Below are 13,837 nucleotides of genomic sequence, written 5' to 3'. Positions count from 1 at the left end.
CAACCTTCACCTGCGGCACCATCTGTGTTTGTGGCTTATGCTTTCGCTTTTAAAGGGAATGCAGACAAACTACAGTAGAAAATCAATGTCAAGATGTGAAGTAGTAGGGGAAATTGGTCAAATCACCTGACTCCACTTGGCTTGAACTAACTCCAGTGAGCACAGACCTATGGCAACTTACGGTTTGACAATTCACTGTGACACTGTATGCAACGCCAAAATGTGCATAAACATTAAGCAGTAGACAACCTCAGCTCAGAAGTGTCGGCCTCTTTTGTCTGAACGGCTGCCAAACAATGAATGGGAAAGCACATGCAACTATGCAGTATGGTAAATAGAAACAGACAAAACATGAAAAAGTTTGTCAAATGGGTACATTTTTTGCTAAAATATTAGACATATCGGGTGCAACCCTAAACGTGACATTTTCAATAACTAACTCGAGTTTAGAGAAAATTGTTTTGCACCCAGGCCATCAATTTAACAATCTCAAACGTGTGTCAATGTTGTGCAAGCTTATGCATGAAAAAACAACATGTAAAGTTATTTCAACTGACAAATAACTCTGGGAAAAGTGAATTGAGCATAAGAAAATGTGCTTCCTACTTTTGTCAAGACATGGGACAATTTGGGATCAATTTTACTATATGCATATATATGACGAGGTGCAGTACTTTATAGACGGAATGTGGCACATGCCAAGCAATTCTTCTTTCAGCACAGGTAAACCAGCCCACCCTCTATGCTTTTAAACTAGCAGGCTGAAAGCAAAGGCAAGAACTACCGCACAGTCACTGCAGAAGGCCACTGATGTACAATCTCAGACTAAGGTTTGTTATTACCAGCAAATAATATTTTCAATTGCCCAAGATTTTTCTGAAGTTAAAAGATCTTTATTTAGATAGAGAGCAAAAGTGGCATAATTTGGTGTTTCCCCAAGAAAATCTCTCTGTGCCAATGGAGATAGAGCTACTTTCCTCAACTTTGTCGTTAAGTGAAGATCATACCACTAAAAACTGACGAAATTAAAATACTAGCAAGTCAGAAAAAACTCGAATAATTTTGTTGCAATGTCTGTGGCTTCTACTGAGACTTCCTCCATCTGTGACGGCCTGGCAAATTAAATAAGGTAGAAGCAAATATTAAACCCTTTTCTGTGTCTGAGTTGGCAATTAGCATAACAGATTAAAATAACTTGAACACAAATGAGTCTAAGCTCTTAATGTCTTGAAGGATCACAAGGAAATAGGACACCTATTAGACCTGTGAGCGCACATAAAATAAAAACGCCTCCTAATTTTGCAACAGAATCTGAATTCAAAAGACCAAATAAGATGGTACTGTTAGCACATCTGCAGCCACCATAACTTATGCAATAATAAAGTTGTGTATTTAAGAACGAAAATGTTTTTCGATGTCACACAATGGCATGATGAGAGGGCTGAAGCAACTGCATGCATAGATCTTTGTATGTGTGTATGCCTATCCACGCCATATTGTACTGCCGGTGTATAGTCATTTTTATGCACCACAATGCAATGTGACAGTAATGGTCCTTCGTCACTATGAGTGTGTGCGACTCTCGCTGAGCACCCAGCTTCTGCGATTATCCATAAGCTGGTTGTAACTTTGTGATGTCTGATCTTCTTGTGCTTGCTAAGTGTCACCACTGATCAATGGTGATCTTCAGACGGTGTGCGGGTTCACACAGTGCATTGGACATACTCATTTCATTATTGCAGCCTTTCACATATTTCACATGGAAGATTGTATGGATATGGTATAATCAGTTTCCATTAGTGGCTTAATGAGAATTCATACATAATGTTACGCAATTTGTAATTGCTGATAAGGTAACAGATATTTTTCTATCAGTATGAGCCCTTGCAGTGTGGGTGTTAATAACATAATCCTTAATTTCTTCATTATTTGTTTCTCACTCTCAACTGGTTTTAGTTTGTTAGTATAGTTTTCTTTTTCACTGAGTTGAAGCCCAATCGTTTTATTTTCCCAGCACCTTAATAGAGAAAAGTTTCAATAGCATCTCAAATTTTAATATTTATAGTTACAAATTCTATCAACACGCGGGTCCTATTCACAATCAGGCTTCATAATATATCCAATTTTGGGTGCAAGCTTTCATTGGGATCAAAAAAGAGATTGTGCTGTGTGTACACATTGAGGGTGTTTGCTCCTGTAGTTCCTCTGGCAATTCATGGGAGCAAATGGTGCACATGCATATGTGTATGCCGGAATTGGAACTAACATTCAGTATTAGTATTTTATTTACAATTCCTTGGCAAAGAGGATCATATTGTCCCCCCCTTTACTTTACAAATCCCCCACAACCTCAAACTTGTCAGTGTGCATTGTGCGCCTGAATTTAGTGTCCTAATCATTATCGGACCCTTAGAATTGTGAACCTCATGCAACTGATATCAATTTGCAAGATTGTATTTTTCGTGTGATGAGAGTGACAACAAATAATTACAGAAAAGGATCCTGAAATTTTGCTGCATTTCATACAAAGGATAGAACTTTTCAAAATTTCCCATTTGTCAATATGTGATATTTCATTGAAAGTTGAATTGTTTTTTATATTACACTCATAATTAAAATATTTGAACTTTCTTACATAGGTCCGGGATTGATATTTATCATATATCCTGAAGCAATCGCAACCCTTCCTCTATCTTCAGTTTGGGCTGTCATATTTTTCATCATGCTTCTGACATTGGGAATTGACAGTGCCGTAAGTAAAGCTATTTTTCTCACCTGTACCCTCTCTTGGTGGGTGAATCTTCTGTGAAAATCAATGTGCTTTGTTCCCTATCCAGCTATATTCGCCAGAACATCCTATGTCAGGCTTGCATTATTATTTCAGAACCCTAACTTATCTTCTACAAAGGATTTTAAATATCTTGGGAGTAAGGCCCTCATTTGCTACATTTTAGCATGACTGAATGTTGATTAGGAGCTAAATTTGCGGTTCAAAAAATGTTGCAAGTCGTTTCAAAGAATTATGGGGCTGATTACGATGGCAGTGAAACCGGCACCGACAAGTTGTCGGTGGCTGGTTCACCGTCCTCGTGAGGCCATTTTCCACCCGGCACATTATAATGGTGGGTGGTACCGTGGTGGTCGGAAACTCCGACCGCCACGCATTCGACGGGCTTCTTGAGCCCGCTGATGCTGCAGAGGCCATCGTATTATCATAAATGGTGACGGTGCCTATCAGGCATCTCCGTTTGGATTATGATTGTCCATCCCCGCCAGCCTTTCCATTGCAGTTAACCCATCCATGGTAAGGCTGATGGGGATGGAATTTGGGGACCCATAGTAGGCCTCCCTTGCACCCGGGCACATTGATTTTGGGGTACATTTCCCTGCACCATGTGGCAGCATGGTGCCTGCTACGTAATGCAGGGAAATTTACAAAGTGCATTTATAACATTGCGGCAGGTACTGCAGCCAGCAGCACCCACCACAAAGTTAAGTATGGCACTTGCGGCCACCATTATGATGGCTGCATCGTAATACCAACTGTGGGACTGCCTCCTTGTAGACTGGCAGTCCCACTCCCTGAGACAATGGCGGACAGACTGAAGTTCCTCTGCTATCGTAATCAGCCCCTATGTTTTGCAGACATTTCTGACTTCGTCTTGAGAGAGTGTGGCCAGTTTGGGCAATAACTTGGGTGTTCCACATGAGATTCCATGGTGGGGGTCATTAGCAAGCTGGTGGACAGCTTTTCTTCGTGATCTCCATTGGCCGCCATGATATCCAAGGATTAAGTTTAAACTGTACTGTCTTGCTCACAATGCTATTCCTCAAACAAACCTCCTTATCTGAACTGCTTCATATATTAGGCAGGCAGCGAAGTCTCAGAATATGTTTCTATCTACACATTGAGGCTGTGCATTGAAAACATCTCTCGCACAGAAGTGATTCTTCCCTGTTAACGTGGCTACTTCGTGTAACTACCCACTTCCCAATGTCACTCAGTACCCAGCCCACTCTCATTCATTTCAGGAAGCAACTAAAAATTTATATTTTCAGCCTCTTCTTTTTTTTTTTTTGTCCTCATATTTGCCACCAGATACAATGACTCCAGATGGAAACTCTCAATTCTGCCAACACAAAAACAATCTTACTGGGCGCCCTGGAATATTTGGTTATGTGTATGGCCCTCGAGAAATCTCCCAGAGGTGGGTTTTCTACTAGTCCAACTCCCCTACTCGATGTTTCTGTACCTTGTCCTGGGGAGGACCAGACCGCAAACCCCTGGCTTAATCATTGGACGTTTAGTGTCTAACTGTCCGATCATTTAAGCAACGGTGCCCAGATCTTTTCCGCCTCCTCTCCACCACATTTAAGGTCTGTTTTACTAATGGCCATGATATTTTTTAAGCATTCTGCAAACCTAGGAGGGGTTGGGGATTTCCATTCTTTGCATACCTCTCTTCTAGCGATGACAATCACAAAAAATATAAACTATGTAATATTATCTGTCAAATCATATTCTTCCAACAAGCCCATCAAAATCAACCTAGGGCTACCTGTGATTGTTCTAACAAGTACCTTCTCCAAGAAGGTACAGACAGCTAACCAATAATTTTTAATCTCACTACATTCTACAAAAATATGTATATCATCTGCCTCTGCCTGTTTACATCTAGGGCATACATGTGGTGTTCCAGAAATTTTTGAAAGCTTGAAGGGGGTCCAGTATACCCTGTATGCCGTAAAAAGATGATTTCGCCTAAGATTAGCGGGTTTTATTATTTTCTGAGAGATTGCAAAGGAATCCAACCATACCTCTAGTTGTTTCTCAGGATCTTCTCCTATTATGTCTCCCCAGAGTTTCGAAATCTCTGCTTCTTGACTATCATTTGCCCTAATTAATGCGTTATACCACGCTGAGACTTCACCCTTCCAACCTACTTGTCTATTTGCCAGGTCTAAAAAGTCACAGTCTTCAATTTCTAACATCCAGTTTTGGCTCCCCCACCATGAAGATAGCTGATAGTATTTAAACCTCGCTAGAGATCCTCCTGTTATATTGGATAAGGATACCCAATCCATTAATTTTTGATTCACCAGGAGATCTCCCCATCGATTTAAACCCGCCTCCCTCAGGGGGAATGAGAGTCTGTCTAGTAAACATTCTGGTGTTCCGGGGGAGTCCCAAATTGGTGCCAAAAAATGATAGTAGGGAATCTTCCATATTTTACATGCTATTTGCCAGTCTTTTAGGGCAGTTAGTAATATTTTGAGGCGGACTTTTTTGTAGAATTTTTGGGTGCCGAACTTAAACAAGAAAAATTTAAGGCCCTGAGGTAGGTCAGATAGAAGAGCTCGAAACAAACGACCATGTGACAATGCATCTAATTTATTGGCCAGGAGTCTAAAGTTTTTTAAGTGAAATGCATAACAATAGTTTAACAAATCAGGGAGAGCCAGTCCTCCTATTTTTAACCCTCTCCTTAATTTCCTCCAGGCAATTCTTGGGGACTTAGATGCCCAAATAAATGAACTTATTTTCCCCTGAAGATTTAAGATGTCTTTACTGTGGAATGTTAGCGGAATATTGTTAAATAAAAAAGTCACTTTTGGTAGTACTACCATTTTAATTAAGTTAACTCTTCCATAAATACTGAGAGGAAGGTTGGACCATCTATGAAGGAGTTTAATAATATCTTTCACCACGACCTGCCATGACACTTTAGGTAAGTTTGCTAGATCTTTAGTAATATATATACCCAAGTATCTAATCTTAATCTTTACATCAGGAATGGGAATAGGGCTATTCCAGCTCATTATATCTGTTTTATTTTTGTTGATGCCATATCCTGAGACTGCTCCATATTCGTCTGCAAGAGTGAATAACTTTGGGATTGCTTCTAATGGGTTTGTGGTATATATAGCAGATCGTCAGTGTATAAAGCAGTTTTAAGTTCCAGCCCACCCATTTTAAAAGAAGAAATTGTTGGGTCAGATCTAATCACCTCAACAAAAGGCTCAATATACAAATCAAATAGGAGAGGAGACAGGGGCCAACCCTGCCTCGTCCCTCTCGATATCTCGAACCAGTCTGACAAGGCTCCGTTAACCAAAACCTTAGCTCGTGGATGTCCATATAGGTTTTTAACAGCCTGAATAAAAGGTGGTGGAAAGCCGAACCTTGTTAGGGTGTCCCACAGAAATACCCAGTTGACTTGGTCGAAAGCTTTCGCGGCATCAATTGCCACGGTAGTGAGTGGCAATCCTTTATATAAAGCATAATCTATTGCACCTATAACCTGAAAGGTCAGCTCATTAAGCTGTCGTCCTGGAATGAAGCCCCTTTGGTCAGGGTGAATGACAGTTTTAATTACTTTAGATAGTCTTTCGGCCAAAATTCCAGAGAATATTTTAAGGTCCGAGTTTAGAAGAGATATAGGTCTATATGATTCTATATTCTTTGGGTCCTTGTTTGGCTTTGCGATTAGGGTGATAGTGGCCTCGAACCAGGATGGTGGGATATCCCGTTTTTGTTGGTAAATGTTATTAAAAAGAGTCAATAAATGTGGAGTAATCTCGTTCTCATAATCTTTATAGATCTCTGTCTGCAGACCATCAGGGCCCGGGGCTTTATTCCTACTCATTTTCTTTAGTTGAGTTCTTATTTCCCCCTCTGTAATATCTCTTGACAGGGTCTTCTTATCCTCTTCATTCAATTGTGGTAGTGCCCTTTGGTTCCACCACTTCTCTAGGTCTTCTGTGCCAGTCTTATTGTTTTCTTGATATAACTCCTCCATAAATCTTCTGGCTTCCTCCCTGATTTCTTCTTCTTTAAGTAGCTTACTTCCAGTGGCCCTTTGGATCAGGATGTCAATGTTATTTCTAGTCCTGTCAGCTCTTGCTTTCCATGCCAAAAGCGCCCCACATTTATCTCCGTATTCGAAGTTTTTCAATTTACTAACTTCCCATCTGTCATGAATCTGTTTATCAGCACTAACTTTAAGACTCAACTGCAGCTCAAAGAGTTCTTTTTCTAGTACTTGGATCCTCTCCCTTTCCTCCAGAGCTGCGTGTTGAAGCTCCAGCTCTTTCTTTTTAATAGAATCAAGGTCTTTAATTTCTGTGTCTTTAATCTCTTTTCTTTTTAATCTCATTTGGGTTCCCAAAATACCTCTGAGAAAGGCCTTAAATGACTCCCATACTATCTGTTCTAGTGCTGAGCCCACATTAAATAAAAAGAACTCCCTTATGCTGTTACAGATTTTAGCTTTTATATTGACATCTAAGAGAATTGTCCTGTCCAGAGTCCACCTGCGTTCAATGGTAGCATTTGAAAGTTTAATATTAAGCTGTACTACTGAGTGGTCCGAAAGGCCTGCAGGAATATGAGTCACCGAAATCAGGGCTGGTTCCAAAAGGTGATCTACCAAGAATAAGTCAATTCTCGAAAATTGCTTGTATTTTTCAGCCCCTTCCCCCTCACCCGTCCTATACTATGTGAATTGTTTGTGCTATAGATAAATCACTCTAGTCTCAAATAGTGTATGAGTTCTATCTGAAAAAAATAAACAAAAAAGTAGAATTGTATGGCCATTTGAAAACAGTCCCACAGTTTTTACACCATTTGCATGCATGCACATAGTCCTAAAAAGGTTGGAATTTACTAAGCCTGCCACATAATTTGTCCCTCCATTCTTCATAATTCCAGTGGCACTGGCTATAGCACAGTGCAAAGTCATCCAGGAGATGGATTCTTGGGAGACAATATATCCAATTAAATGGTTGGTCTGACACGCGCTTTTGATTAAATGCTGAATCCAAAAATGTGTCTTATACCATGCAAGGTAAGTATTGTGCATAATGTACTGTATTTACGGTTGAAAAGGCTGTCTTTTGTTCCCCTAGGAGGTGATTTTAGTGTTTGGCTTGTTTTTGACCCATGAGCCTTCCATTTCACCACATAGGTTCCCCAGGGTGGCCCTTTGGCAGCTCTAAGCCCCATGTGCCTGACGCTCTTGCAGTTTTGACTCAGTTATAAGTTGACTCCAACACAAGGCCCAGGTTACTCCCTGCGATCATTTAGTTACCAGCGTGAAACTAGGAAGACTGAGAGAGCCCTGTATTATTATTATTATTAATGGTTTTTATTGAGCGCAGACATATCACCCTGTTGGGTCTCATGGCGCTGTTATGCTATGTATGACATTGATTGTTGGAATAAATTTGGAATGAATGACAACAAATTGTTCAGAACGGCATTTCTTTTAGCATTTTGTGAAAGCTGATAATCTAAATCATTGCGGCTGACATGCCTTTATTTAATTGCCTCAAGCTGTGCATGGTGCGAGAATGAGCCACACTGTTAAAACATGGTATTTCAAGCTGGTATTTATTTTCGAGGTGGACTCGGTGTGCCCATAACTTTTAGCGTGATCTTTGGGTGCACCATGTAGCCGGTTCTTGCCACAGAGATGCACATATTTAATGCAAGTGGGTGTCTTTGCCATTCAGGAGTCAGACATCACTTAAGAGGAAGTTGGCAGGTTTTGGAGGTTTTTCCAGCAGCATACATAAAATATTTGCTTCCTTTGACTCTGGTGACAGACTGCTGAGCAATGTTAAATAAATGCTTGGACTTAGGGGTTCACTTTGATGTTACGAAACTGGTGCTCATGAAAGTCTTATAGTCTAAATTCAGCACCTGAGCATAATAGGATGGAATGTATGAAGCTCTGTGGTTATACTGAATAAGGAGCTACCTATGTTATGCCATCTATTAATGTAATAACTGCACTTTCACAATTGCTTTATTAACCTTCCTGCTTTCTCGAATTTGCTTGAAAATGCACGATTTTTCTTCTTTTTATTCAAAATTTTCTTGGGGAGGTAACCCCCCAAACCCCCCTGTTGTGGTTCGGGCCCGCTCGCTTGCTACGGTGCTGTATGCAAATCAATTTGCGCCTCACCACTTTCAAATCTCACCCACCGCCCCTGTCTCTGTTGCCTCTTTTTCCACCTCTGTAGGTTCTTTCTGCACCTCTTTTGCTTTGTTCTGCACTTCACTTGATTCTTTCTGTACCCCTCTTGCCTCCTTCTGTACCTCTGTTGGTTCTTTCTACATTGCTCTTGCTTCTTCCTGCACCTCTGTTCCAAATTTCTTCATCCCTCCTGCCTTTTTCTGCACCCCTCCTCCCTCTTTCTGCACCGCCTTTGCTTCAGTCTGCCCACCTGTTCCCTCTTTCTGTACCTCTTTTGCCTGTTTCTACAACTAACGTGCCTCTTTCTGCAGTTCTCTTGCCTCCTTCTGTACCTCACTTGCCTCTTTTTGCATCTCTGCTGGTTCTTTTGCACTGCTCTTGCTCTTTCTGCACATCTCTTGCAAATTTCTGCACCTCAGTTTTCTCTTTCTGTACCTCTTTTGCCTGTATCTGCAACTCTCTTGCCTCTTTCATGGCGTTCGCTTGCCCCTTTCTGCATCTCTGATGCTTCTTTGTGTACTTCTCTTGCCTCTTTCTGCAAGCCTGTTGCTTCATTCAGCACTTTCCATGCTTCTTTCTGCACCTGTCTTGCTTCTTTTTGCACCCCTTTTGTCTCTTTCTGCACTCGTCTTCCCTCTTTCTGTACCTTTCTTGCCTCTTTCTGGGTCTCAGTTGCCTCTTTATATACTTTTATTGCTTCTTTCTTCATCTCTGTTCCTTCTGCCGGCAATTCTCCTGCCCCTTTTTGAAGTTCTCTTACCTGTTTCTGAACCCCTCTTGCCTCTTTCTGCACCTGTCTTTCCCCTTTGTACAACTTTCTAGCCTCTTTCTACATCTCTCTTCCAGCTTTTCGCACCACTCTTGCCTCTTTTTGTACAACTGTTGCTTTTTCTGCACTTCTCTTGCCTCTTTCTGTACCCTTCGCGCCTCTTTCAACACCTCTGTTGCTTCTTTCTGCACTTCTCTTCCTTCTTTCTGCACTCTGCGTGCCCCCTTCTGCACCTCTGTTGCTTCTTTCAGCACTTCTCTTGGTTCTTTCCTCCACTGCTGTTGCCTGTTTCTGTATTCCTCTTGCCTGTTAGATCACCTCTGATGCTTCTTTCTGCACTTCTATTGCCTCTTTCTGCACCTGCCTTGCTTCTTTCTGCAGCTGACTTGCCTCTTTCAGCCCCTCTGTTGCTTTTTTCTGCAGATCTCTTGCCTCTTTCTGCACCTCACTTGCCTGTTTCAGTAACTCTGTTGATTTTTTCTGCAGATCTCTTGTCTCTTTTTTCACCCCTCTTTTCTCTTTCTGCACCTCTCTTGCCTCTTTCTGCACTCCCGCTCCTTCTTTCTGCACTTCTCCTTTAGAGACTTTCTGTACCTCGGTTGCATCTTTCTGTACTTCTCTTGCTCTTTCTCCCCCATTCAGCCTCTTTCAGCCCATTTCTTACTTCTTTCTGCATTTCTCTTCCTTCTTTCTGCACCTCACTTGCCTCTTTCTGCACTTCTCTTGTTTCTTTCTAAACCTCTGTTGCTTCTTTCAGTAATTCTCTTGCTTGCTTCTGCACCTCTGTTGCTTCTTTCTGCACCCCTCCTGGCTCTTTCTGCATACCTCTTCCCTGTTTGTGCAACTCTTATGCCCCTTTCTACACCTCACTTCCCTCTTTCTGCACCACTCTTGCTTCTTTTTGTACCTCTGTTGTTTCTTTATGCACTTCTCTTGCCTCTTTCTGCACCCCTTGTGCCTCTCTCAGCACCTCTGTTGCTTCTTTCTGTACTTCTCTTCCTTCTTTCTGGACCCCTCTTGCCTCTTTCAGCACCTCTGTTGCTTCTTTATGCACTCCTCTTCTTTCTTTCTGCACCCCTCTTGCCTCCTTCTACACCTCTGTTGCCTGCTAAAACATATCTGTTGTTTTTTTCTGCACTTCTCTTGCTTCTTTCTAAACCTCTGTTGCTTCTTTCAGCAATTCTCTTGCCTCTTTCAGCACTTCTCTTGCTTGCTTCTGCACCTCTGTTGCTTCTTTCTGCACCCCTCCTGCCTCTTTCTGCATACCTCTTCCCTATTTGTGCAACTCTTATGCCTCTTTCTACACCTCACTTCCCTCTTTCTGCACCACTCTTGCTTCTTTTTTGCACCTCTGTTGCTTCTTTCTGTACTTCTCTTCCTTCTTTCTGCACCCCTCTTGCCTCTTTCAGCACCTCTGTTGCTTCTTTATGCACTCCTCTTCTTTCTTTCTGCACCCCTCTTGCCTCCTTCTGCACCTCTGTTGCCTCTTAAAACATATCTGTTGTTTGTTTCTGCACTGCTCTTGCTTCTTTCTACACATCTGTTGCTTCTTTCAGCAATTCTATTGCTTCTTTCTGCACTTCTCTTCCTTCTTTCTGCACCCCACTTGCCTCTTTCTGCACCCCTGTTCCCAGTTTCTGCACCTTTCCTGCCTGTTTATGCACTTCTTTAGCCTCTTTCTGCACCTCTGAGTTAGAGGTAGTTTTAATCCCCCTGCCCTATTATGTACTAGTGCCTTACAGGGGAGGTCATGCCAATGACAGGGATACCCAAACCCATATTGTACCCTAGTATACGTAGGTGTTTTCACTGTATTCTAAGTGTCTTTCAGCATAGCACTGGCTCCAGGCCTAGTTAGTCAGAGTCAGTTACCACCAGTAGCAGTCAGTAAAAAGTTGGGGGCACAGGATGACTTTGCAACAAGAAAGTTATTAAGTAGTTGTCAGGGACTAGGGGGAATAAGTGTAGGAAATATGGGATGTCCCACGTTTACAGATCCACTGGACCTGTTGTCCAATAGGACAATTCTGTGTATGTGTGAGTCTAGGGTAATCTAGTGCGGATTTGGCAGCAATATGCAGCTGGTATATGATATGCTAATTGTGCATAAGTAATCAGAAACCATTGACAAACATAAGGAAACATAAAAATATTTTGAAACATAAAAATATTTCTTATAGAGGGTGACACTAATATAAACTAATGCGAATACAAATTAGATTCTGGTTGAAAAAGATACAAATTTATTCTTTTTGTATAGATTAAAACATGTCGTGAAATTAAAAACAGCAGTAAAAACAATCATGAGTATCACAAAACACAATGTTATACATAAAAACAAAAACCATTTAGGTACATAACATCAAGAATCGAAGATTTAAGTTGACGCGGCGTTTCGGTTTTCTTTATGAGACACCTTCTTCAGGACCGATTCTAAAAAGGTTGTTTAAAAACATACAATTACCCACTGTTTATTGATTTGTACATTGTCACACAATTGGAAAAAAAATTGAATTTTTTTTCTATTTCTACTCATTCGCTATATGTCACCCTAAACTTGTACAGTTACATAGTTTTAATGGAAGACATGATTTTATATAGATCAGTAACAAGTTTTTTTGGGATCACAGTATTGCGTACCATATTTGTACAGATTGTACCACTCTAAAAGATGTTTGCCATACTATATGGTGTTACTGATTATTAGTCCAAATCCACATTAGTGCCCCTCACATTTTTACGCTTTCAATGGGAAGTCTATGTTGATTGTGTTCCTAATTAGAAATCAGGAAATGGGACTAGTGTTGAAATTGTCCCTACTACTCCTTTTTGCCATTCAGGACTGGAGTTTGGGGAAAGATACAGTAATTTGACCGACCAGATCAAGTCTCGTTACCTTAGGACTCCTTTCTTTCTGTTAAAATCCACTTCTGTCAATTTCAGTGGAAAGATTTAGCCCCAGTCTTATACGATCTGTTGGCATCGAGTCAATACATTCTGAGGTAGATTATCTATTAAGGGGATACAAGATATTTATTCTTTCTTGTCCCTAGTGGATCCCATGTATGCTAATTCATATAACAAGGTGATTCAATGTACCTTTTTTCTTTAGATGACAGGCCTTCCACACTGTGTGAGGGAGCCACCGTTATATTCTTTAGGTTAGAGATACCTTTCTAGACAGATGTTTGGTCAATTACTCAAATGTTTGAGAAGTTTTTCTAGCAACAATGGCCTTGCACTCTGTAATTGCCCAAAATTGACACTCACCAATTGTTATGGTTGCAAACCGCTGCAGTAGGCTGCACCTTTTTTATGGGACATGTCCAGGAAGTTCTGAGGATTGTCCTCCTGTTTCAGTTTTCTTATCCCACCGTGCTCTATGGATGAATTTTAATAGGCATGTGTTGATTACCTTGTATGCTTATGTCTGTTGTCATTATACTGAGCTAATCGATTCTTAACTATTATGGGTCTTTTAAATTACCAAGCTCTTCAATTGTAGCGAAATGTTATAAGCAAATTAGTATAAGAATGCATCTATTCCCATGTAGCTATAAGTACAGGAATCACTGTTAGTTAACATGGGCTTTGGAGGCTTCCTTCTCAGTACATAGGGTTATCTAATTATTCCCTGACTCAGTTATTAATTCTAGATAGTGATAGCTTCTGCACACCTTGCTATTATTTTAACTCAACAGGCCATTAGATCTTAGGACATACCGTTATTAATTGATACGGCCTCCCTGCTCCTCGTCACAGCGTCGCCTGTTCTCCTCTTCGTGTGGGAATACGATCGTGATGTATCACTTGCTTTTGGCCCTCATTTTTATAAGGAAGGTTTTAATTGGTTTACCCTTATGGGGTCACTGATAGGGCAAAATGTAACCTATCGCAATTCGGTCGTCATGGAGATAGAACGCACTTTGCGCTCATGTTTAGCTCTGTCCCCGCGCTGTTCCGTGTGTTGCCTTCGTTTGGATTGGTTAGAAACTGACCAATGTGTAGGGCGTTACCCTAGTTACCGAACGCGAGATTTTCATGTTCTTAGTTCTCTGTCACTCTCCTCCATAGTTGCGGGGTTACA

General features: G+C 41.1%; 1 protein-coding gene across 1 annotated transcript in view; it reads left to right on the top strand.

Moving 5' to 3' along the window:
• The window catches only part of SLC6A3 (solute carrier family 6 member 3), a 581,644-nt gene that overhangs the window by 535,240 nt on the left and 32,567 nt on the right, over positions 1–13,837 (top strand). The window contains exon 8 of the mRNA XM_086966890.1: positions 2,640–2,752. Coding sequence (XP_086823016.1) covers positions 2,640–2,752 — 113 coding nt within the window. The remainder of the gene's footprint in view (positions 1–2,639; positions 2,753–13,837) is intronic.

Source organism: Lissotriton vulgaris, chromosome 4_1 (assembly GCF_964263255.1).
Source record: "Lissotriton vulgaris chromosome 4_1, aLisVul1.2, whole genome shotgun sequence".
In the NCBI taxonomy this organism is placed as follows: domain Eukaryota; kingdom Metazoa; phylum Chordata; class Amphibia; order Caudata; family Salamandridae; genus Lissotriton; species Lissotriton vulgaris.
Note: the sequence above shows the minus strand (reverse complement) of the source record. Positions and strands in the feature narration are given on the sequence as shown.